This window comes from Taudactylus pleione, unplaced genomic scaffold (assembly GCF_031769625.1).
Source record: "Taudactylus pleione unplaced genomic scaffold, aTauple2 ptg000186l, whole genome shotgun sequence".
NCBI classification, from domain to species: domain Eukaryota; kingdom Metazoa; phylum Chordata; class Amphibia; order Anura; family Myobatrachidae; genus Taudactylus; species Taudactylus pleione.
The window spans coordinates 8,023,494-8,049,855 of NW_028284588.1; the positions used below are offsets into that span (position 1 = coordinate 8,023,494).

The 26,362-nt window shown below is 44.9% G+C and overlaps 1 protein-coding gene across 2 annotated transcripts in view; it reads left to right on the plus strand.

Annotated features, from left to right (window-relative positions):
- The window catches only part of TMEFF1 (transmembrane protein with EGF like and two follistatin like domains 1), a 266,232-nt gene that overhangs the window by 156,189 nt on the left and 83,681 nt on the right, over positions 1-26,362 (plus strand). For both annotated transcript variants that reach the window (XM_088476339.1, XM_088476338.1), the window contains exon 4: positions 5,872-5,898. In XM_088476339.1, the coding sequence (XP_088332465.1) occupies positions 5,872-5,898 (27 nt within the window). The remainder of the gene's footprint in view (positions 1-5,871; positions 5,899-26,362) is intronic.

Genomic DNA, 26,362 nt, shown 5'->3' on the forward strand with positions numbered 1-26,362 from the left:
GGGCAGAAATTCAGGACGAGTGCGTAGCACTGCCCAGTTCCCTTGAAAAATCAAGAAAGGGGGTCTACAAGAGAGAGCCCCTAAATCAGAAACACGTCTGGCCGAAGCTATGGCCAGAAGGAAAACAGTCTTAGCTGTTAGCAATTTAAGATCCACTGAGCCCAGTGGTTCAAACGGCGGTCCTTGGAGAGCCCTCAGGACCACAGCCAAGTCCCATGGCGCCACAGGTGGAACAAAAGGCGGCTGAATACGCAGAATGTCCTGCATAAAGGTCCGTACATCGGGGATTGTAGCAATCCTACGGTGAAACCAGACAGACAGGGCAGAAACCTGCAACTTCAAAGAAGCAAGGCGAAGCCCATGGTCCAGTCCCGCCTGTAGGAAGGCGAGTACCCGAGACAGACGAAACTCCCGCAGTGCATAACCTCTCGGTCGACACCACTGGAAGAACGTATGCCACACGCGATGGTATATTCTCGCGGAAGACGGTTTCCGAGCTCTTAGCATGGTCCGCACTACAGAGCTGGAAAACCCCCTGGACCTTAACATGGCCGTCTCGTCAGGACTGACTGTTCATGCTGTACTTCCAGATGTGCAGCCACAGCTGCTTGAAGAAAACTTCAGGGGCTCTTCTTGGCCCCCACTCCAACAGGTGCATCCGACTCCGGCCGGGCACCAAACTAAACTGAGATGCCTTGGCTCGGGGGCGGGGTATAGGAGGGGGACCCTAGTGCATCCTGGGAGGACTGAAAACTTAACTCTATGGTGCCCGATGCCTGACGTCATCACCTATACCCCAAGGTATCCTGTGGATACCCTATGGACCCTGAAGTAGAAATTATGCTAATGTTTGCAACTGCTCCCCCGGTATAGCGACGCCCACTACCGCTTTCACACATCCGTAAGACCTCGCAATCCTGCATATACATTGATAACATCGAGTAACATTGGACCCTCATGCAGAATTACAGCAGGTCTGATATGACTCAAAATAGTATACTTGCTTTCATAAATACAGAAATCTGAGATCTCACATACTGCTTAAATATTTGTAGCTGTATATGACCAGGGGTGCCGAGAGTGGGGGAGGGCAGGTACTAATTGCCCAAGCTTGCTGGAGGGGCCCCAGAGGGGGTCCGGGTCTGACGCCACCCTCTGTCCCTTTTACACACGCTGCTGTGTGCTGGGCTACAATGGGAGACTGCTCACTTCTGCAGTCTTCTCTGCCTGTGGGGGCTGAGTGACCACACTGATTGCGCCACGACAGAAAGGTTTCTTTTTTTTCCTAAGTGGCGTGGACACGCCTCCTGAGATTAGGCCACACCCCTTCCTCTGGGCCCAGGCTACCTCTCTACGGCCCTGAATATCACATGAAGCTCTGTTTTGTACTATGAGTCCAAAATATTATTTTGGGGAGACTAAATTGGCTGCTTCTGCAAGGAACAGTTTCCTGGGATATGTTTGCATTTCAGCACTTTGGCTTATTCCCATCATATGTCACATGACTGTGATTGTATTAGTAATAACATGAGACTTAAGGCCATATTATCAAGCGGTTTTTTTTTCATAAAATTATGTAGAAACTGCAGTTTCTGGATCATTTTATGAATTGTTTCTATGTACCAATAGCCTAAAGCAGGAGATTCACAGAAGTCATTATTATCAATGGATATTGTGATGTACCAAACTCCGAAGAGCAAAGAGTTTCTGAGTTAGACCCCGTTAGTTTACACCAGTGGTTCTCAAACTCGGTCCTCAGGACCCCACAAAGTTCACGTTTTCCAGGTCACCCAGCACGTGTATTCATTACTCACTGACATTTTAAAAGATCCACAGGTGGAGATAATTATTTCACTTGCAATTCTGTGATGAGACCTGGAAAACATGCACTGTTTGGGGTACTGAGGACTGAGGGCCTGATTCAGAGCCGGACGCTCTGACCGAGCACTCACTCTGAATCAGGGCCGTCCCTCTGAATTTAAGAGCGGCCTCCTGGCCGCTCGCACAGCTGTGGGTGACCACCCACAGCTATAGCGAGGGTCCAAAATGATGGTCGCGATGGACCATCGGGCTTGCGACGAGACCCTTGTGGTAGGGTCTCATCTGCCACAAGCCCTGGAGTGCTTTTGACTCTATCAGAGCCAAAAGCACTCCCACTGACATCACTAGTGATGTCAGTGGGGTATACTTGTCTACTTTTGAAAACTAGTTTCAGGGAGTTTGCAGGTGGTCCGCACGGCACGCCGCTGAGTGGGCGTGTCATGTCCCGCCCATTGGGCGTGTCTAGCTTCACCTATGGGTGTGTCTAGTCATTTAGGGGCGTGTTCTGCAGTGGCAGGTGAAAACTATAGTACTAAGAGCAGCATTTTAGCAGGAGGCTCCTGAAAGTACAGCTGCCTGTTTAAAAAAATATATAAATCAAATATTAATACATTCTTGACTATTCCCCAGGCAATAATTGCCAATGATTTGGGTGTGAAGAAATGAAATGTGCTCAGAGGGGCAGCTGTATTTTTAGTCAGAGCTTCCTTATTGTGATATATCCAGTCAGTCACAAGCATTAACTGCACTCTGAAAAGGCACTCGCTGACAGCTATCCATTTATTGTCTGTCAGTGAGTGCCCTTTCAAAGTGCAGTTAATAATGTCTGTGACACTCAGCACCCAGCCCAGTCACCATCACTGACTATGACACAGTCGCAGGTCTCATTGGCCGCTTACAATTATATTTGACGTGGGGGGAGAAAAGGCCACCATATACCTGCGCTGATGTCACTGATCAGTGCGGCGCTGCTGTTTACAGGCTCGGCTCTGCCCAATGTTGTTGCCGCCGCCCAAGCACACTCCATGTGTGCACTCAACGCTCACTAGCCTGCCTGACCCGGCCACCGCTACCCACAACCCCGCAGTGGCCGGCCTTTAAGTATTATGGCATCACGCATTGTGACGTCATGACTACCTCCGCAGACTCCGCTCCGCCCTCCCACAGTAAAGATTTGTGTATACGCAGACCAAAGATTTAAAGAAAACGGGAGTTAACATAATGTTTGCGGAGGAGCAGGAGGCTTTATTAAAAACTGGGAGATTCCCGCTAAAATCGGGAGGGTAGGCAACCCTGATTGCTACTCAGGGTTGGGGCGCCAGAAATAATGGGATATCGGGGTTGGATTCTGCGGAATGCAGGTCCTGGGGGGTTGTGGGTAAGAGTAACTGCTGTCCAGTTGCTGTGTGGGCTGGTGTCTCACTCCTGTTATTGGTGGTGCAGGATGTGTAGTTTCCTCAACTCATTAATAATACCACACATAGTGTGTCCTAGGACCTGTGTTATTACCTCTCATATTTACTATAATCCCCTCTCTATATAATGATGCCACATATCAGTGTTTGCTAGGAGCTGTGTACCCCTCCCCTTATATATCACTAGAACGACCCCTCTATTGTAAATAATAAAAACAATACCTCATGTCAGTGTGTGCTGGGAGTTGATGATTAGCACTTCCTGTCATCTGTACAATCCCTGTCAGTGTGCAGTCTCCCCAGTGTGTCACTAGCTCATGACTCATGCTGCTGATTAGATCTCACTGCTCCGATAATTACAGTGTGGCTGCCGTGGAGGAGGAGGAAGCTGGTCCCGCTGCATTCAGAGGAGGAGCCGTCGGAAAGCAAAGGTAAGGGACAAGTGGCCATACAGGCTGCACTGCCGCAGCACAGCACTGCCAACCACCCGCCCAGCTACTGCATCTGTTGACAGCCGCACTCACTGTCACCGGGCTCCCTGGAAGACATTGTGAGCACCTTGCTTGACACGGAGACAGCATGGGATAGGCGGCCCGGCCACCGCTTCCCACAACCCCGCGGTGGCCGGCCTACAGTTATATTAAGTGTAATGACGGCAAGCGTCATAACGTGCCTGAACCCCGCCCCGTTCATCGCGCATGCGCAGATAGGGATTTAGATGCGGTAGTGGGGAAATCGGGGGATTGACTATACTTTCCGGGGTAGCGGGAGCTCCCACCTTAAAGCGGGAGGCTCCCGCGGGATGCGGGAGGGTAGGCATGTATGCAGTAGGGCCGGCCCCAGACGGTAGGCATTCCCATGGGAACGCCTCCGTCTGGGTAGCCATGCCCCCGGCACGCCCACCAAAGAGGGCGTGCTGTCACTCACCATCGACAGCAAGCCCCCTTTGGTGCGGGACCCATAGCGACGGCTTGACTGTCGTTATTCGGGTCTCGCGCATGCGCACGACGGAGCCGCCTTCGTAGTGCGCATAGGCACTTGGCCAACATCGAGCCGCTCGCGAGCGCTCAGCGCTCGCGAGCTGGTCTGAATCAGGCCCTGAGTTTGAGACCCTGTGGTTTACACCATCTTCAGATGGTTTAAACTTCTTTTCTCTCAGGAGAGAGATATTCCTCCAGTCGGCTCCCAAATGTGACACAAATGCGCAGTGTCAATTTCCCCCCAGAGGAGTCTTGTGAAAAGTGGAAGACTCCTCCAAAATGCCAAAGAAGTAACTTGCAGTGACAGTTTCAATCAAAATTAAAATATCTGCTGTGCTACAAAATGTTTATAATTGCAGCAATGCCTTAATTATTAATAAACAGGCCCCCTAACAGTCCTTAAAACATTAATAGTAGCATGAAGAAAAAAGGGTAAGCAAAAAAAGCTAATAACACAGCATAGCAGCTTATTATAGTAAACACACATTACTTGGGATTGCAGCTTTGAGCCATTCTGACATACTGACTGGTACATGCAGTATAGTACATGTAAAATGACATTACTCCTCCTGCTGACGGATTGCCTTTGTGCTGCTGAAATATTACACTGTGTTCTTTTTCTCACCTTGGAGAATAATAAAGCTGCTCATATGTGAGATCCCTGTATAGTGCTGATGTGTGCATCTTGCCTAGGTCTGTTCCTGTGCACTTCATAGGGACACTGTAAGTTGCCTAGTGTCTCTAAATTGTATCACGTGCTGCTTACAGCCAGACGGGTGTGGGGTGTGGTATAAGAGATAGACAGTAATTAGATAGACAATGTCTAGGTAGAAAGACAAAAGTTTGACAGGGACAAAAGTTTGACAGGGACAAAAGATCAATAACACAAAAGGTCTACATGTAAGAAGGTTGACGGGTACAAATGGTTGACAGGGTCAAAATGTTGACACATGATTTTTTTTTTATTATTTCTAGTCCTAATCTTCACCCTGTCCCTAACCCTCCCCTTGGTGCCTAACCCTCCCTCCTGGTGCCTAGCCCTAACCGTTGGGGTAGGTGCCTGACCCACACCATCCCTTCTAGTGCCTACCCCTAATCTTCCAGTAAGTGACACTAACTCTAACTCCAAACCGAACCCTAAAAAAAATAAAAATCATGTGTCGACCATTTTTGTGTAGACATTTTGACTATGTCGACCATTTGTACTTGTCAGCCTTCTTACATGTCGACCTTTGTGTGTCGATCTTTTGTCCCTGTTGAACTTTTGTCTGTCTGACATCTGGTGTCTACCTAGACATTGTCTATCTAATTAGCCTGTGAACTACCAGTACCAAAAGGAAACTTGTATCTGCTTGTCTTTAATTCACTTAAGTACTGATGCATGCCTAGGTACGTACAATATCTACAGTTCCTTGCAGATCCAGATCTTTAACATGTATACATAAGTATTCTTAGAATTATGATCGTCTCTTTCTAATTTGATCTGCACGCTGCACTGCTGTTACTCATCTAGCTTCATTTTACAATTGTGACAACACAGAATGTGTAACATCTGGAGCAGTGTTGTGATGACATTTAAATATAAATCCAGAAGTAACATTACAAGTTTAAAATGCTGTTTAATTTATGCTTTCTTTCTTTATTTTGTTTCTTAGATATTGCATCTGGATCGGGCGAAGGCGGTATGTTGTATTTTATTATTTTTAAAATATTTCATAATACTAAAGTGATGTACCTACAGTAAATGGAAATCCAGAGAATGTTGTGGGCACACTCTACATCGGGACATCGCTATCCACTTAATATTACTACTACACCCAATCACAGCACAAACTGCTTAAACTGACATGCCTCTGGAATTGCCTTACTGTGTGTCCATGCCCTTCAGCCAATGATGTGCTAGATATTAATGTCCAGTGTACTGTGCTCTGTACCCATCTGCCAGCAGTTACCATCACCCCCCTCCGACTCACCTGTCATGTGTCTGATCTCTGCCCATATATTCTCAAACTTAATAATACTAGTTAACAGTAAACTGAGTGTCAACATATAGTAACAGGCAGCAATTGCAGAGGCAAATAAAATCCAGACATAATAATCAGGGTTGGGTACGGGATAGGCGCTAGGGATCCCGGCGGTCCGAATCTCGACAGCATCCCAACAGGGTTAGGACACCGACACTTTTCGGTCAGTATCCTAACCCTCCCCCTCTCTCTACCCTAACCCTAACCTTTCCTCCACGGTGCCTAAAACTAATCTCCCCTCTTAGTACCTAAACCTAACTTCCCCTACCCTGCAACCTAAACCTAACCCTCCCGCCTTAGTGCCTAACCCTAACTCTCCCCCTAGTGCCCAACCCTAACCCTACCCCCAGTACTTAACCTTTAAGATGCCAGCTGTTGGGATGCCAGTGTTGGGATTCTGGCAGGTGTCGGGATTCCAGTGCTGGTATCCCAACTACCAGGATTTTGACCGGATCCCAATAATCATGTTAAACACATGATGGAAACAGCAATAACAGCAATAACATTTATAAGCCAATAGTTAGACAGCATCTCACTGAAAAACATACATAGAGGATTAATGTAGGGAATGAAAGGGTTAACTTATCAACAGAGGTTAGACACACTATTTATTTTAATTCCCGTCCTGGGCTGACCAATTTGGGACTGGTTAATGTGATGGCAAGGGGACCCCACACCTGCTATGGCATTATCTCCCTGGCTGGTTCAGCCCGGTGCAGGTTATCGGAAAATACAGTTTTTTCCCCCTATTTTCCAATTCCAGATCAGGCTCAGAGTTCCAGGGCTGGTTCCTGTGAGATTGATAGATTCAAGAAGCTTATCAAAAATCAATGTTGTGCTCAGCAAATCTTAACAAAAAATGTACACACCAAATGATGCTGACTTAGTGCCGTGCCTCTCTTCCTCCTTCTCTGATGCTAAGTCTGGTGCACAGCTATCTGTACATTTAGTCACCTCACCATGTCTTCACCCTCCACCATATCCTATTTGGTGGAGGATTAAGCTATTTTATTTTATTAACTGCCTTCATTACTAATATTTCCCTCAGCTCCATACTGTTGTAACCCCTACTGCATGGTGTAGTTCACTAGAGGGGTTTACACCAGCTTCAGAAGACTTTGCAAGGGAGCCTGAACTTTCTGTCAGAGACTGGAGGAGCTACACCTGGGTAGAAGGATCTAGGTTTGTCACATGCTCTGAGCAGGAATCCAAGAAGGCTCAGTGATTATATCTATAAGAGAGCCTACCACAGAGGTGTAAATAGGGTATCTGGCGCCCATAGCAAGATGAAAAGTTCCGGTGGCGCCCCCTCTGCTGGGCCTGCCACGGCGCCCAGGGCATGTAAAATGTGCAGAGAGATGTAGATTTGGGAGGAGTGTGTCCAAACTGACATCTAAATTGCAGTGTAAAAATAAAGCTGTCCAGCATTTGTAGGTGACATGCAAAAGCAGCCAGTATTTACCCTCTATGCAAAAAATTTGTATGTATTTTTGCACTCCTTGCATTGCAACATGGTTTGTCCAGGTACACAGTTGCATGACCCTGTCACAAGCGCTGAGCGCTCGCAACCGGGTCGATGGTGGCCCAGAGCGCATGCGCACGACGAAGCCATCTCCGTCGTGCGCGTGCGCGGGACACAGATAGCGACGGGCAATCCGTCACTACATGGTCTCGCACCAAAGGGGGCGTGCTGTCTATGTTGAGTGACAGCATGCCCCCTTTGGTGGGCGGGCCGGGGGGGTGGCTGCCCAGACGGAGGCGTTCCCTCGCCTATCGTCTGGGGGCGGCCCCACTGACATCACAAGTGATGTCAGTGGGAGAGCTTTCAGCTCTGTTTGAGCCAAAAGCTCTCTGGGGCTTGCGGCCACAAGACCCTACCACAAGGGTCTCGTCGCAAGCCCGAAGGTCGCGATGGTCTTGACCATCGCGACCATCATCATGGCCATCATGGCCGCTCGCTATAGCTCTGGGTGGAAACCCACAGCAATGCGAGCGGCCAGGAGGCCGCTCCATAAAAAAAAAAAAGACGCCCTGATTCAGAGCGAGCGCTCTGTCAGAGCGTCCGGCTCTGAATCAGGGTCCTTTCCCGAATCTGTATCAGGCCCTATAACCCATACCTGGATTTTATTAATGTTCCCTTTCCCTTTCTTTCATGGTGCCTTCCACAAGATATAATTTCTCACTTCTGTCCTGCTTGTTGTCTTTTGCTACTTTCCTCCTTCTTATCTCTTGTCTGCCCACTCCGACTATATGTCTCCTTCTCCCCATGTCTATGGCTTTGCCTGTGCCACCTTATAATATATCTTTCTTGAGCCATGAAGCGCAGCCAGTTTGGAAGAAGGTTTTATAGTGCGTACACACGGTACGATAAAAATGCACAATATGAATGATAACCCTGTTGACCATATCGTGATCATTCAGATCGTTAATTGTTTGGTGCCTACCAACCCTCAAACGAGCAGCAATGCGCGGGCACATACGGATGATAATGATATTGACCAATGCACGTGCATGCAGGCCAACCACGTCAGTAGCAACCAGGTTACATAGGGAACGCAGGTCGCTGGCCCTTCGTTGCTGAGATGGTGGTGTGCTGTATAATTGTTAATGATCATCCAGCACACCGGGAAGGTGCAGGACAATCAGTCAGCGATATCGTTATCAGAAGTAGATGCATGCCCCCTTTACCAAGCCGGCACACCCCCATTACACAGCCGGCCGGCCTGCCTCCCTTTGCCTGGCCATCCCACCCTCCATGCGTGGCAGCCGCTGGTCAGTGGACATGATGAGGAATGGAGAGATAGTGACAGAGTAAGTAGTACAGAGGGCGGGTGGCATCCGCAGTACTAGTGGTCGTGAAGTTTTCAAGCTGCGCACTGTGCGCAGCACCAGCATGTAAATGATTCATGTGTATGTTGTGGATTTTTTTGTTGTCTGTTTGTCGGATTTGTCCCGGTCGGTTCCTGCTCCGGCACTGCCCACCCCAGGCTATATCAATAAATGTGGCAAGGGGGGGGGGTTTGGAGCGGCGCTACTGCTACAATTGTATTTGACTAGCCTGTCTCTCATCATCTCACATGATGATAATGATGATTGACATTTGGCCCGCCGCCTGTGCCCGCCCTGCCTCCTCCAATCTGATGACAAACTAGGTCTCCTCTGGCGGGAATGAGACAGCGCACGCCTGTCTTTCCCTGTGTGTTAAGAGGAGCCGCACTGAGAGGACCCACTCCACGCGGATACTGAGGCCAGCAGCACTGAACACTGCTGTGTGTAGGATGACACTGGTGAGCACTGAGCAGAGCAGGATAACTGTATAAGATTTCTATTCATGGTAACTGCCTGATTTTATAAAATAGCCTATTTTATAAAATACCTCTGTGTTCTACCACTGCCCCCCCCTCCCCACTGTGTGTGTACACCATGCTCCCACTGCCCCCCCACTGTGTGTGTACACCCTGCTCCCACTGCCCCCCCTCCCCACTGTGTGTGTACACCCTGCTCCTACTGCCCCCCTCCCCACTGTGTGTGTACACCCTGCTCCCACTGCCCCCCCCACTGTGTGTGTACACCCTGCTCCCACTGCCCCCCCCTCCCCACTGTGTGTGTACACCCTGCTCCCACTGCCCCCCCTCCCCACTGTGTGTGTACACCATGCTCCCACTGCCCACCCACTGTGTGTGTACACCCTGCTCCCACTGCGCCCCCCCACTGTGTGTGTACACCCTGCTCCCACTGCCCCCCCCTCCCCACTGTGTGTGTACACCATGCTCCCACTGCCCCCCCCCACTGTGTGTGTACACCCTGCTCCCACTGCCCCCCCTCCCCACTGTGTGTGTACACCCTGCTCCCACTGCCCCCCTCCCCACTGTGTGTGTACACCATGCTCCCACTGCCCCTCCCCACTGTGTGTGTACACCCTGCTCCCACTGCCCCCCTCCCCACTGTGTGTGTACACCATGCTCCCACTGCCCCCCTCCCCACTGTGTGTGTACACCATGCTCCCACTGCCCCCTCCCCACTGTGTGTGTACACCCTGCTCCCACTGCCTCCCGTCCCCACTGTGTGTGTACACCATGCTCCCACTGCCCCCCCCCACTGTGTGTGTACACCCTGCTCCCACTGCCCCCCCCTTCCCACTGTGTGTGTACACCATGCTCCCACTGCCCCCCTCCCCACTGTGTGTGTACACCCTGCTCCCACTGCCCCCCTCCCCACTGTGTGTACACCCTGCTCCCACTGCCCCCCTCCCCACTGTGTGTGTACACCATGCTCCCACTGCCCCCTCCCCACTGTGTGTGTACACCCTGCTCCCACTGCCCCCCTCCCCACTGTGTGTGTACACCATGCTCCCACTGCCCCCTCCCCACTGTGTGTGTACACCATGCTCCCACTGCCCCCTCCCCACTGTGTGTGAACACCCTGCTCCCACTGCTTCCCCACCATGTGTGTTCACCCTGCTTCCATTGCCCCCCTCCCCACTGTATGTGCTTGCTCTGCTCCTACTGCCCCCCCTCCCTACTGTGTGTGTACACCCTGCTCCCACTGCCCCCCCTCCCCACTGTGTGTGAACACCCTGCTCCCACTGCCCCCCCCCTCCCCACTGTGTGTGAACACCCTGCTCCCACTGCCCCCCTTCCCCACTGTGTGTATTCACCATGCTCCCACTGCCCCCCCACTGTGTGTTTTCACTCTGCTCCCACTGCCCCCCCTCCCCACTGAGTGTGTTCGCCCTGCTCCCACACTCACCCCCTCCCCACTTTGTGTGATTACCCTGCACTACTGGTGTGGGCATTATGTGTAAGGTGCACTTCTGCTGTGGGCTTATGTGTAAGGGGCACTACTGCTGTGGGCATTATGCGTATTACAGGCACTACTACTGTGAGCATTGTGTATAAGGGGCACTAATGTGGGCATTGTGTAAAAGGGGCACTACTGTGTGTCATAACATGAATAAGGGACTCAACTATGTGGTGTAATGTGAATCAGGGGCACTATGTGCTGTGTAATGTGAAAAAGATTGTGCTACTATGTGGCATAAATTGAATTGGGGATACTATTGTGTGACAACACCCCTTTCTTTTGAGACCACACCCCTTTCTTTTGAGACCACACCCCTTTTTGTGATGCACACCTACAGCGTGCTGCAAAGGGCAGGGGTGGGTGAGTTCCACCACGTCTCTAGGACCACTTTAAGCACAGTAGTTCAGTCCATACTTGCAGTGGCAGCAGGAGCTAGAAAAAGTGTCCAACAACTAGAACAAATTGCTCACTCCGCTGTCAAGGGAAAAGACTCAACTAAAAAATAATTTGTGAATCTATAAAAGCCGATTCAGAACCTCTTGATAGATGGGTAATCCTACAGTCAGTGCCACAAGCCCCGGAGAGCCGCACTTTAAATAGGAAAGAGTAGATGAGAGACCCATCTCAACATTGTGACAGGGAGAGATATGCCGTATAATACATCTCTGCGTAAGTTGCTGCAGGGAGCAATCTTGGTGAGTTTATATGGACACAGAGTACGGAGTTCGTAGGCAAATGTGGAAAAATCTGACTAAGTTTAATAGAAGTTTATCTGTTCAATTATTATCCCATCTTTTTTTTAAATAGTTCAATTTAGCCCGGGAGAGTAAAAAGATCTCTAAGAGGTGCTTAGCTTGTTTATAGTTATCAAAAAGTTCATAAGTCTGATTAGTTATATAGGCATCAGAGCAATGGAACATATTTAGATGTAGTAAATTATATTTTTCTTTAATTTTTTAAGGTGATGTACTGTACACCTTGGAGCTCTCTCAGAACAAGATGGGAGTGTCCCTATCTTCTAAAATGTATTTTGAAAGTCCATGCATTTGTTCTTAAACTGGCAACTTCTTCAGATTGATATAAGTAAGAGGGAAACTTCAGAGAATAGGACTCATTATGGGGACTGGGCATGTGGAAAGTAATTTATATTAGTGCATAGTACGATGTTAAGGGGTTTGGTATATAATGTCAAAATTCAAAATATAGACAATTAAAACATAAACACCATCATGTCGACAGTACTTTATGTAGACAACCAAAAATTCAATATGGACAATAGGTCAGCAGTCAGATGTGTCCACATACATCTATAGGTCGGCATACTGTAATGTAGACATTGACATAATGTAAACAATTGTAGACATGGTTAGAATACTGCCAGTCAAAATACTGTATGGACATGGTCAGAATGTTGACATTTTTATATTATAGACAGGCCTATATTTTCACTGTCGACATTTTGACATGACAAGATTTTGTTGAATAGACTGCCTGCACATGTTGTTATTCGTAGTTAAGTACTAACTAGGAATGATGTCTGCATTTCTTACAAACACTGTACTATATTTTAAAGCATCATCTTTGTAACTAAGGTTTATCAACATTTTATGCCTGTTTTATACTGTATTGTAAAAACATAGATTGCAGTCTAATTTTAAAGTAAACTGATGATAATCATATATTTATGAGCCATATATATGTGCCGTTATAAAACAATATGTAAACTGTAATTATATATATATTTTTACAGTATAAATTAGGAAAACTATTTCCAGCATTTGTTATGCGTTATAGATAAATACAGGAAGAAATATTGCTTTTCCATGTATATTAAGTGTACTAAGGTATGTATCTGAATATGATACAAAGAGAAAGCACTACTCTTCTAGAAGTGAAGCTATGTATACTTACCATTTTGGAGTTTTTGTTGGGGTTATGGTTCTTGCTTTAACCAACACATAGCAAAACTATAAAATGTGGCCTTGTCAAGAAGGTATAAAACACAATGGTCCAATTCCATTCCTTTGCAATTTCCCAGGGAAAATAAAACAAACTAAAAAAGCTCTACATTTATTGCAAATCAATCAAGACTACAACTTTCTACCCTAATCTGTTCCAATGAGAATGGGCATGGGGATAACCGAGTCCATGTTGAGACAGCTAGCGAAACTGTTACCTCCCTGACTTCAATTTAAATTACTGCCATACATGCAGGTTCATATTGGGAACTTCAACATGAGGAAAAAAATTCCTCATGTAGGAGGGACCTATGTAAACATACACGGGGTTAGCAAACCAATAGCCCTAGCCCAATACAATACAGAGGTTATCAGTACATAAAGCATCCCAGTGATTACAATATAGTACATTGAACATCCCAGTGACCGCCATACAGTACATTGAGCATCCTGGTAACTGCCATAAAGTACTTTAAACATCCCAGTGACAGCCATACCATTGATGAGTTTCTCATTATTATTATTTTTTTTTAATATGTGTTTATTAAGGAACAACACAATACACTGTTTCCAAAATAAACATTAGACAATAAAATATAAATACAGTGAGAAACAATGAGACAGCTAGGTTATGGAGCATACACACGGTCAGATTTTTCTTTTGAACGATATCGTTTGAACGATTTGAATGATTTTGCTAACGGTTTACTCAACGATTTGAACGATATCTGAAGAAAAAAGAACGATATCTGACAAATCTGACTGCAAACATGTCAGATGTCAGATATCGTTCTCTAACAAACGTGAACGCGCATCGTTCATCGTCCATCGTTCATGCTTATACACATGAACGATTTTTTCATCAGATTTGAACGATTGAACGATTTTTAAAATCGTTATCGTTCAAATCTGATGAAAAATCTGACCGTGTGTATGCACCATTATATGTAACTCAAACCAAGTGATACTTTGAGATCCATTTTAATAAACTGTACAGTAAATAGAGAAAAGAACATATGTGTCTTATGGAATAGCTCTGAGTTTCTCATTGTTAAGACTGCAGGGAGAAATGAACCCCATAGAACGCATTCTACATTTCTTATTAAACTAGTGAAAACACCCCTTTTTATTTGCAAATGATCAGTGAGACAAGTCACATGAATTTGGATAAATGTAAATTAAAATTAGAAACAAACTGTAAAACTTTTTTTTTTTTAAATGACACCTCTTAGCAAGGATGTGCCTCCTGCTATAGTAAGAAAATAAACTGCAGAGCATCAATAGACTTGGTATTTGTGATCCAACCCCATATTCCATCTATTACTATACAAACCAATCCACGATCCATCCTCCTAATATTTACTATCACTCCCTGCACTACAATAAGAGCTCCTGTGCCAATGTGTGATAAATGTATAATATACCTCTGAGTGCTGTGTTCCTGTATTATGCAGCTTTTCAGAACAATGATGGTAAAATTCGGGCTTAAATAATATAATGTTCGAAATGCATCCTTAACATTATTATGCTATAAAACAATATTATTGCAAGTACTTCCTGTCTCTGTTCTAACATCATCACTGGGAATCCTCTAGTACAATCCTATGCTTAGCCGCACAAAAGTCTCTTATCTGTCAGCCACAGATGCACTACAGACTTCTAAAGTTCTGCAGTATATTGCTAATGTTTTCTTTTATCTGACAGACCAGTTCACTATCATCCATACAGTAACCCATGAGACTCTCTGGCATACTTGCCTACTCTCCCGAAAATCGAGTGGCGCTCCCAGCCCCCCGGAATAGCAAGCAAGTCACCCAGCCGGACTCTGACTCCCCCACTCACAGGTCCCACACAAACCCCTGCAGCGGGGGCAATGACGCAATTTACGTTGAATCGCGTCATTATGAGCCCGTCTCCTGCTTCACAATGCCGGTAATCTCGGCATTGTGTAGCAGGGGCAGGGCCAAAATTAAGCGATCGCATGGTCACGCACCCCGCTCAGCCCCTAATGCCAGGTAATATCCCTGACCGCGCCACCCTATGTGCGCAACGCCCCTGCGTTATGCTGACATGGCTGCCCCCTCCTGGAGGGGGCAGCCAGAATGTCAGCAAGCATGCTCTCTAGAGTCCCATGCTGACATTGCTGCAGCAGCTGAAATCATTTGCATATTGTCAGTAGAGAAGTCACCAGATACTTGGCTCTGGCACCATGTTGCCGGAGACCTGGGCATGCGCAGTAGGGAATACAGATTCCCTGTTGGACCAGTAGAACACCTGTATGTACTTTAAAAGTGGTTGATTTCATTCACAAAGGACCCTGCTGAGTCTACTGCACCCACATGGAGCCTTCACTTTTAAAATGCCCCTGCACTAGCATACCTGCACGTACATTACACAGAAGCATTGCTTGTTTTAATTACAAATTGCATGATATTCTGCAGAACAAATAAAAGAAATGTCTATCCATTCCAAATCCACGCATTAGCTTGTGTAAAATTAATTTTTATCAGAAAGAATATGGGTTTTAGCAGTTTACTAAGCAAACATTACTTAATAAAAGCATTTCCTCTGTAATATTGAATGATCACTCATATTTCAGTGTACAAACAGTCACATTAACACAGCTGGAACTTCTCCAGATACACCTGATTGTCTGCTTCTAGCATAACCGTTGTTGGTAAGTATGAAAAACATGACATTTAGCTTCCCTAAAAATATCACGAGAATGAGGAGCACGGTGCAGAGCTTTATAAAAAGCAGATGCTTTTAAGTTTGAAAAATGCTTCCCGTGATATCCCATGACAAACAGATTTAGCACAGTGTCAAAGTTAATATACACCGTGAGTGTTTGATCCTTATGCTTTAAAGTCTACAATAAATCAGAGACCATGAATCAATTGGCCTCTGTCCTCTCGTGGGTAGCTCATTTTGTAAGGGCAACAGTCCACTTTAGAGAAAGCCACTTCTCAAATTCTAGATTGTACATAAAAGCGTAAATAATAGTAAAAAAAAAAAAAAAAAGGATATGCTCTCTCTCTCTCTATATATATATATACATACACGTATACAAGGGTGGTACAATAAGTAAGTGACAAGACCACTCATTGTGAAAATTTATTCTTGTGTGTATATATATATATATATATATATATATATATATATATATACAGTGGGTAAAATAAGTATTGAACACATCAACATTTTTCTCAGTAAATATATATGTAATGGGGCTATTGTAATGAAATTGTCACCAAATGCCAGCAACAACCCATACAATCCACACTTATTTTATGTTCAATACTTATTTTACTCGCTGTGTGTGTATATATATATATATATGTATATATATATATATACACGTATGATCAATAGTATGGCCTTGGTACAGATTATTTTTTCACATAGCCCCCATACTTGTCTAAGCATTTGTTCCAACAGGATACGCTGAAGGTAAGTAGTGGGTTTGGAGGGAATGTAGGGGTTAGTGTTAGGCACTAGGGGGAGGGTTATGTTTAGGCACTGGGGGGGGAGGTTAGGCACCAGAAAGGGTTAGGGTAGGGAGAGGGGGAGGGTTAGCATACTGACCAACAAGTGTCGGTATGCTAACCCTGTCGGGATGCCGGCATTGGGATTCTGACCACCGGTATCCCAAGCACCGGGATCCCATCCCCAACCCGTTCCAACTGTACCCTAAGGCATCTATACCAACATAGAATAAATCAGTGTCAAGTGCATGAAGCCAGGACATTACGGCTTGCTGAACTTCACCCAGGTGCTTATTCAATGGTCCAGAGAGATGTAAATCATTCAGTGCCAGGTCAGGGCTGTAGCAATATGATGCCTGTTCGCAGCAACCCCCTGGAGCTGGCCATGTAACTGTGCACCTTGGTAAAACCATGCTGCACTGCAGGTGGGGCAGATGTAAAATGTGCAGAGAGATTTATATTTGAGAGGGGTATGTCCAAATTAAAGTCTCCACTGCAGTGTAAAAGTAAGCCTCTCCAGCATTTGTGAGCTACATGCAAAAGCAGCCACTTTTTACCCTGTATGCATAAATAATAAATGTATTTGCACCCCTTGCAGTGTTACATGGTTTCCAGATACAAAGTTTCTTGCTTTTTATTAGCTTCCAACTCAGAATCAGGCCGATAAGCTCCAATGAAACAGTGCTCCATGTGGTCAAGCTGTCTAACCTATATGGTTTTTGAAATATGTTGTATCATTATGCTATAGCAACTCTGAATATGTGTATTGCCGTATTTATTTAATAACAAGTGGATTGTAATATTTGCAAGGAGCTACCTTTTGCTTATCAAGGAATATGGTTGTAGATTTATTTCCCAGTGCAGTCATTATTACTGTGGGACAGTGGCTAAGATACTGGCTTAGATGGTTGCTTAGGGAGCGTTTGATTACCTTCGGACGTTGCTTAAGAGTATTTTGTCAGAACTCAATTTGCTGCTTCATCGTTTTCTTGCCCACTTTCAAAAGCTGATACAGAGAGTAAACATTGCATGTAAACTTGTGGGATTAGACAAAAGATGGCTGGCAAAGACTATCATAAATCCAAACAAAAATCAGAATGTATCGATCATTGGCACAAATCCACAGCAATTTGGTATTGACATCTACTGGCTCGTGCTCATAAATTACTGAAAACACTTGTCTCTTCCTTGTCAACAAAGCTTTTTGAAAGTGTCTTAGTCCTAAATTAGTTTTAGTGGTGTAATATAATATACTGTCTCAGTTACTAGGCATCTCTCATTTGTGTGATAGATGTGTGCAAGAGTAGGGATGTGCACATGGGCCATTTTTTATTCTTAGACTTCATTTGCAAATCTGCATGAATGTGTAGTGGGTAAAACATAAATTAAAGGTACAGCAATGTAAATAGCATTCTCAGCAGTGACAGCTCACTATTGAGAAGCTTTAAAAGTCTCTGTAGTCCCTGTAACCTTCAGGATTTACATTTCACCTCAGGCAGCAGAAAGCCAGAATCATCCCTGAGATTGGGACACAGTTAATGAGATTGATAGTATCACTGGTGTTCTTTAAAGTCATATAGGGAATCTGATTATTCCATTACTGATGTTCTGTATATTACAAAATCATAAGCACAGGGCACTAAAATAGTGTGGGAGACTCAAAAAGTAATATTCTGCCCATCTAAATTTATAATGATATGCAGGGCCATATAAACAATGGAGCAGATGGGGCTACAGCCCCATGCCTCCACATACAAATCATGCTCATCATCACTGGTCATCTCTTGACTGGACTACTGTAACCTCCTCTTATCTAGCCTGTGCTGCTGCCCGGCTCATCTTCTTCTCAAAACATTCTATATCTGCCTCCCCTCTCCTACAACCCCTACACTGGCTCCCCTTCCCCTTCAGAACCCGTTAAACTCCTTACTCTTACTTACAAAGCCCTGATCCAATCCTTTCCCATGTATAACTCGGATCTTATCTTCCTTTATACTCCCGTCCGCCCACTTAATTACTCAAATGAATGCCGCGTTTCCGCATGACTGATTACTTTCTCCCACTACCAAGACTTTGCCCATGCTGGTCCCTGCCTCTGGAACGCTCTCCATCTCCCTATTAGACTCTCCAACTCTCTACAAAACTTCAAATGGGCTCTCAAGACCCACTTCTTCATCAAAGCCTCCCAGCTCTCATCTTAACCCACTGCCCCATCCTCCTTGCTCACTACCCCTCCCCTCTGCATCACCCGTGTCTGTCTACCCCTCCCCTGTAAACTGTAAGCTCTCACGAGCACGGCCCTCTTATCTCATGTGCTTTGTCTTAACTCACTTATACCAACATTTCCTTCACACTGCCTACAAAGGCTGTTAGCCTTTGGATTCTGCCACCCTGCTGCTTATTTGGGAATTATGACTGCTGATGCAGAAATGTTTATAAACCATGTCCATGTACTGCAATATTCTGTACTGTAAGTGGCTTTGTTCTTGTTTTGTTCATACTATTTCTGCCTATGTACCTTGCAAGGTGCGGCGGACCCCTTGTGGTCATGATTCTATGTCATGACTTGCCTATTTTCTCTAAATGGCCAGGAGGCTTCAGAAAATCATGTTTGTGCTCCCAGCCACCCAGAAGAGTTGGCAAGTCTCATGGAGCTGCCACCCACCCACAGCCATTCACTTACTGAGTGAAGTGGGAGGTCCGGGGTACCGAAGACGCAATTTGCACTTAATTGTGTTTTCGTGGCCCTGCTCCCATTTAACAATGACAGTAATTATGTAGCGGGGGCGGTTCCATGACGATGCAATGGCATCATAGCTCCCACTGTCATGCCCACCTCTCTTAGCCAACCTGGAGGGTATAAGTCCCCCACGGGACTGCCAGTAAGTTTGCAAGTATGTGCTGTTACCAAACACCTCCTAGATCCATTTTATGTTGGGCCTTACAGTTAGGAACAAGGAACAAGTCCATTTGAAAGGGAGGGAAATGTATAACTGACAAACCCTCTTATATTACAAAAGGTGCAAATACAGTTTTTGCAAATAAAAGAAAATACTGCCATGTTTTAATACAGTAGGTAATAACTTAATACAGTAGGTAAGAACTTAAAATGCATATAGTATAAACACATAATTCATATTTAGCCACATCACATTTTCAGGTTTGTATATCGATAACAAAATCTATTATCACTGCAATTTATCATTCTATTATCTCTGGAGCAGCTGAGTGATACTCACCTGTCTGGCAATACTAGCTGGCAATGGTAAGATGAGTCTTACCGCTTCACCAAGCCAGTGTTGGGGCATGTGCACATCAGGAACGTGCAGTCAGGCATGTTCCTGTCATACTCCCCTGTCATACTCCTGAGATTTGATTTAAAAATGATTAGCATAATACAAAGAAGATATTTATAACTTATAAACATCATCTTTGTTTATTGTAATAATTTTATAGTTAACATTCACTAGCTTTGTGGAGGTCCCTGGGACTGCAGAGAGATGACAGATGAGGCTATATACAGCTTAGCCTCTCTTCTGTATAGTCAGACACTACTTGCAGAGCTGGGGCAGGACCACACCATGGGCAGTAAGCTGCACAGAAAGAGAGCTAATAGAGGTATGCCTCTGAGTATGGGAAGCATGCCTGGAGCACTAATGGACACCTTGGATGTGTCATGTGACCAGGAAGTGCACTGCAGGAGCTCAGTCAGCAGCAGCAAGAGAAGATACAGTGATGCAGGTAGGAGAATCAATGGACACTGAAGCTTAGTGTAGTGAGTGTTACAGTGAGTAGGGGATGAGACAAGCTCCCAGTGCTCAGACCCATCTCCATGTATGCCTCCCCAGCCATGGACATCATCACACATCACTGGTGCACAAGTGTGGCACAGCTTGTCAAGACCAGCCGCTGTCCTCCAATCATTGTCGGTGATAGTGGGGGGTGGTAAAGAAAAAAAGATTTACTAAATGAAAGCACTTTTTCCTTTGAAAAAATATATTTATATGTATAGAAAATTATTAAGTATCTTTAAATTAATCCATAAAATTAAGTTCAAGAGCTTTCAGAGCAGTGTAGCAGCCCCAGGTCACGCACATGTATACGGGACACCTGGCGAAGCAGTAAGGGGTATATTTACTATAGTGCTTGTTTTTAGAAGTATAGGTGTTGCCCATAGCAACCAATCAGATTCTAGCTATTATCATCTAGAAGGTGCTAGATTAATGTTAAGTAGAATCTGATTGGTTGCTATGAGCAACATCTCCACTTCTACAAACCCGCACTTTAGTAAATATACCCCTAATACCACTTTCAGACATACGACCTGGGAATTTCAGTATGTCTGAAAGGGGTATAAGTCTCTTCTTACCAGCCAATATCCCCAGGGATTGGAGCATTGCTTAACTGTCCCAGGAAATTTTATTTTAGTAAATGGCCTGAAAAAAATTTTTGTCCTTCATTCATAAAATGTTACTCCTTCTTATGAAACCTGCAACCCCTGAAAATCAGGATGTAGTCAAAATCCCGACGGCTAATTTAAGATAGGCGTTGAAATGCCGACACCTATCTTTACCCCGATGCCGGAACACAGAAGAAGCCGGATCGAATAAGGTAAGTCCGGGGCATCCTTACTGTTAGCCGAGGAGGGCGAGGGTTAGCTTTAGGCACCCCTGGGGGGGCTTAGGGTTATGCATCCTCCCCCGCCCGGGGAGGGTTTGGCTAGGGGAAGGGGGGGGTTATGGTTAGGTGCCACTGGGGGGAGGTGAGGGTTAGGCACCCCCCAGGGTGCGGGAAGGGGGGGTCAGGGTTAGGCAACCCTGGGGGGACTTAGGGTTAGGCACCACTTCGGGAGTTTTAGGGTTAAGCACCCCTAAAGGAGGGTTAGGGGGAGGTTACAGGGGAGGGGAATAGTACTTACCTGCCCTAGTCGGGATCTTCATCCTGTCTGGCATCCACAGTTGGTATTTGAACCGATTGTATACCCGTATCACTGAAACTTCACGCTGGCACGTGTGTTGCTGCTGGTGAGAAAACCACGACTTAAGAGTTGGGTTTTCATCAGGCCTGGATTGATAAATAGGTGAGTGGAAAAAAAACATTCCAAATTATGTTAATTTTCTGGGGTGCAACAGCAATTTTTTGATAGTGTTTCATCAGGGGGTGTGACCCCTGATAAAGTCCTGGTGATCAAACGCGTTGATTGGCCTCCCTCATCCTTTTTGTCACAGCATACACTGAAGGAGTTGGGGTCATGGAAGGCTGTGGATCGTCTGTTGATCATATAATCTTTTTAATGTTTTAATATTGTGAGCAGCCAATTGTTATCCTTTTTATTCTAAAAATAAATCTGTTTCTTAAAAATACTACACTATCTTGGCCTGTTGAAGAATTGCGGAAATATCTGCCCCTATCTTAACATTTTCAGCAAAGTCTGTGCAAAACCAAATAACCAACCTTAATATATGCAGTTAGAACAGTCACTAAATTATCAGATGAATGTGTTGGAAAAGTGCAATCAAGTGTCACCAGCAAAATTACAGCTCTTGCTGCAGACATATGGAAATTCTGACAGTAATTGGACGGTTTTAGCCATCAAAATTTAAGCAACTCCATTGGTCACAACACTGATTGAACTTTGACAAGAAAAGTGTTCCCAAGCGATATTCTTTGTTGTAATAAATTCACTGCAGGAGTTTCTACAGTGACAGAGACTTGGTAGACGTACACCATAATGTTAGATTTCCTGCATTCAATCCTGCACACTGATAAACCATGTTACATAGAAAACAATAGGCAAATTATATCTGCCGACAAGCAATACAAAAACATGGGGTGGGGGTATTTATTTCTTATTAAAATTTTAATATCAGCAGTGGATTGATTTTGACAAGGGGAATTGACTCCACAGAAGAAATAAAATTAGCTCTATGTCGGTCTCACATGATACCAATAAGGGTTTGCTTTCACTAGTGTGATTGTTACTAGACAGGACTATGAAATATTGGCTTGGTTTGGATAGAAAGCATGTGTGTTCCATACTAAAGGTTCACATCTATACAACATCAAGCTCATCATTTGTGTGCTTACACTGTCTTTGGGGTTTTCACAAGAGAAAGGAATTATCTCAGTTTCTCCTAATGAAACGTAAACCACAAAGAAATCTTTTAAAAATTTACCATCATCCCCTTAGACCTCTGTGGGGAACAGCAGCCTGAGTCTATTTAACAAGTGGAAGAGGCATAGCATTGCATCTCAGTACGGCATTAGCTTAGTTGACAGTAGGACCAGCAAATTCGAGGAGGCTTTACTGAATCCTGTCCGTTTGAAATCAGTAAGCGGATATGTGGCTGTGAGCCACGCATACGCTAATCACGTTACTCCTTTGACCAGAAGAAAATCCTTGTGAGGAACAGGTTATTTTGTTGGCTCTCCTAGAGGAGCACCAGCATAGTAAATTGCTGTGTTACAACATCATGTATCATTGCGATATGCAATGATACATAAAAGCAAGCTGACGTGTTATACAAATATTTTGTACCGGATAATACAGAGTTGAATCTCCCCACTTGTATAAAAAAAATGTTTTTATATCAAAACTCTAGAGCATAACAGGGAGTATGATAGGGAAAGGAGTATGACAGGTGAGGCTCTTCCTCCCCTGCCTACCCTGACTGCACATCCCTGGTACATAAACCCGATGGATTACATATATATATATGATTTTTGTGGGTTTTACGCATTAGCATATAAATTATACGGTATTGCACAGCCACTTCCCTGCAGCTGTGCAGTACCATACATATCTGAATCATATCTGTTTTAAACTTGTTTATGATTAAATGCACCTCCTTTGAGACAATCAGCATTTAATGATGTAAACAAGTTATTTCTAAACATCCTTTTTCTTGGTATTTATTCTATTTTGCAAACAAAGATGTTAGCAAATATATATATTTTAATTATCAGCTTTCCATTTATTGTTTCATTTTCTTACATTGGCATTGAATGGCCCAATATATCAGTTTCATTTGTGTTGCTTTTTAGGCACTAGCAATGTTTTTGTTATCAATAGGCATGCAATAAAGATTTTTTGTTTTACCAACATACCATCTCTGCTCCAGGCCAGTATTACCGGGCAGGTGTCTGTGATCATGATGATCATAGACACCTGCCCGGTAATACTGGCCTGGAGCAGTAAGCATATGATTATGAGCCCGGTTTTGATCTTTATATTCCACTAATAAAAAAAGTTAAATTGATAAAACTGTAAAAAAAAAATGTAAAACATTTTCAAAACCTGTGCTTAATGATTGTCATCTTCTCTCGCTGTTCTGGGTTGTACTAGTACTGCCATGTTAATTATTAAATAAGCTTCTCTTTGCCTTTGTATTGGGGGAAATTAAAGAAGGACTAACATCTGCAAAATTACTGTTTACGTCGACAATAGGGCTTTTGCCAATATAAATCTGGCTCATAGGGCCAACTGTAATAGGGTGAGAGTAGAAAATGTGAGAGTTTACAGCTAAACTCTCACATTTTCTAAACTCTCACTGTATTACATTTGGCCCTTAGTGCTCGATTCAGACCCGCTCGCTAGATTCGTTCGCACAGCCCACTATGTCTTGGCGTGCGATCGCGGTGTGTATGCAGACGCCCACCAACCTGTCTTAAGACGCCCACTTATGCATGTCATCTCCAGGATGTGTATGCAACCACTGGTAACATTGAGTACCATCGGAAGCGATCGCAGTACTTGTGGCTGACCATACCCTACCGCAAGCACTGCAAGTGCTTCAGTGTGAATTTCAACCATGTGACGTGTACAATGACGCTTTGTCTTAATTATGCACGCCTCTTAAATGGCATTAAGATGCACAGGCACGCCTGCGTTCTCACCACAACTCCCCTGTTTCCAATGACCATCCCCTGTCACCACCCATAAACGGCATGTTCTGTCACTCATTCTAGCGAGCTGACTATGCGCAGCGAGTGAATGCTTCCCGATCGCGTGGACTAGTTTGCGCACGCGCACTGTGATGCTTATGCATGCGCAGATTGTAAACATCGGCTGGCTGTGTGCGAACCCATCCTAGAGACCGGGTCTGAATTAGGCCCTTAGTCTGTTAACTAATCGATTTACTTTTTTATTTTTATTTTGCTAGATTTGTTGTATTTCCAAAAAGAAATTTCAGTGCCCACTGACACCAACGTCAATTGCTTTTTTTTCATTAAGATGTTATATCCATATGGTATGCACTTTCAATTACACTTCTTGTTCAAATATTTTCAAAGATGTCTCATTTTGTTTTTTTATGCAGTCTACAAGTTTCAGTGCTCTGAGCTAATTAAAGAACTTTTTTAATTTCTTGTGGTTATCACTTTTCAACACATTGGGAAATTACACTGTGAAATTAAAACACAGCAAATGTGTTTGTGTTTCATATGCACTATATAGACAAAAGTAATTGGACAATGACAGCAAATAGATCAACAAGATTTTATTTACTTTGTAGGTACACCATGTGCAGGGATTACTGCAGACACCCTTCTTGGCAAACTGTCCACAAATTCCTGGACAACAGCAGGCGGTATGTTTTGCCATTCCGCCTAGAACGCACCCGTCGCTCCAATTCGTCCCAGAGGTTCTAAATGGGGTTAAGATCTGGACTCTGAGCTGGCCAGTCCATCTGGGTTAGCGAATTTTCTGTATACTAGTCCAGTGTTGCCCTGGAAACATCAGGGGCACCGAGAGGGGTGGACAAGGTACTAATTACCTGGGCCCAGGCTTGCTGGAGGGGCCCGGCAGGGCCCTGGGTCCGGCACCGCCCCCACCCCCTTCCTCTTGCATCACAGCAGCCCAGCACACACTGCTGTGTGCTGGGCTGCACTGGGAGACTGCTCGCGGCTGCTAAGCAGCGGCTGCAGCGGTCTCCTATGCCTGTGGGGGAAGCAATCACACTGATCCTGCCGCCCACTGGCTACGTGCCGGGCTGAGGGGGCTCACAGCGCCCCCTGCTGCTTTACAGCACTGCAAAAATGTTTACTGTTTTTTTTTGCTTAAGGGGACGTGACCACGCCTCCCATGATTTCGCCATGCCTCCTTTTACCCAGGCCCATCGTGGCTCTTGGCGCGCCTGAGAAACATGGCAGGTGGCATGGTCGTCCTGATAAAAACATTTGTTGCTTCCATAGAACTGCAAGCGCATGGGCCTCCCTACTAATTGTTCTTGTCAAAACCACCACAGTAGTGGCCATTAGGAACTCGTGTGCAATGGTATGCATGGGACCATTTTACTTGATCGGGGATGTCCAATCACTTTTGTCTACATGTGTATATTTGTGCTAGTGTTAAAAGAAACTGACAGTGGGTAACTTTTCACTTGTACATGTCATCGTTTTTGTTGCTTTCTTACAAAATGTTTTTCTCATATTCAATGTAAATGTTACCACTGATCACTGCTGCCTAAATGTCCCCTCCCCTGTATGTCAAATGTGTAATGTGCTCCATTAGATTTGTGGTACTCAAAAACCCACTTAAAGAACTATTAAGAACAAGTGGCCCGCAATCCAAACTAATAGTGCATGAATTAACTATAACCAAGACTTCTAAAAATAAGTACATATGAGTACTATTTTACTAGCAAAATATATATGTGTAAATCGTGCAGTAGGCGGCATGGCCGTGATAATTCAATTCCCATACAATCACATCATGAAGGCAGCCCTAGGACCTTCCACTTCACTTAGGAAGTGGGCACGATCCAAGAGCCTGGTCTACTCTCCTCTGAAGTCAAGGAGAACTATCTGGAGTTCAGGAGTCTTCCAGACATTCCGGGAGAGTAGGCAAGTATTCATTGCCAACTTTGCATCTATCTC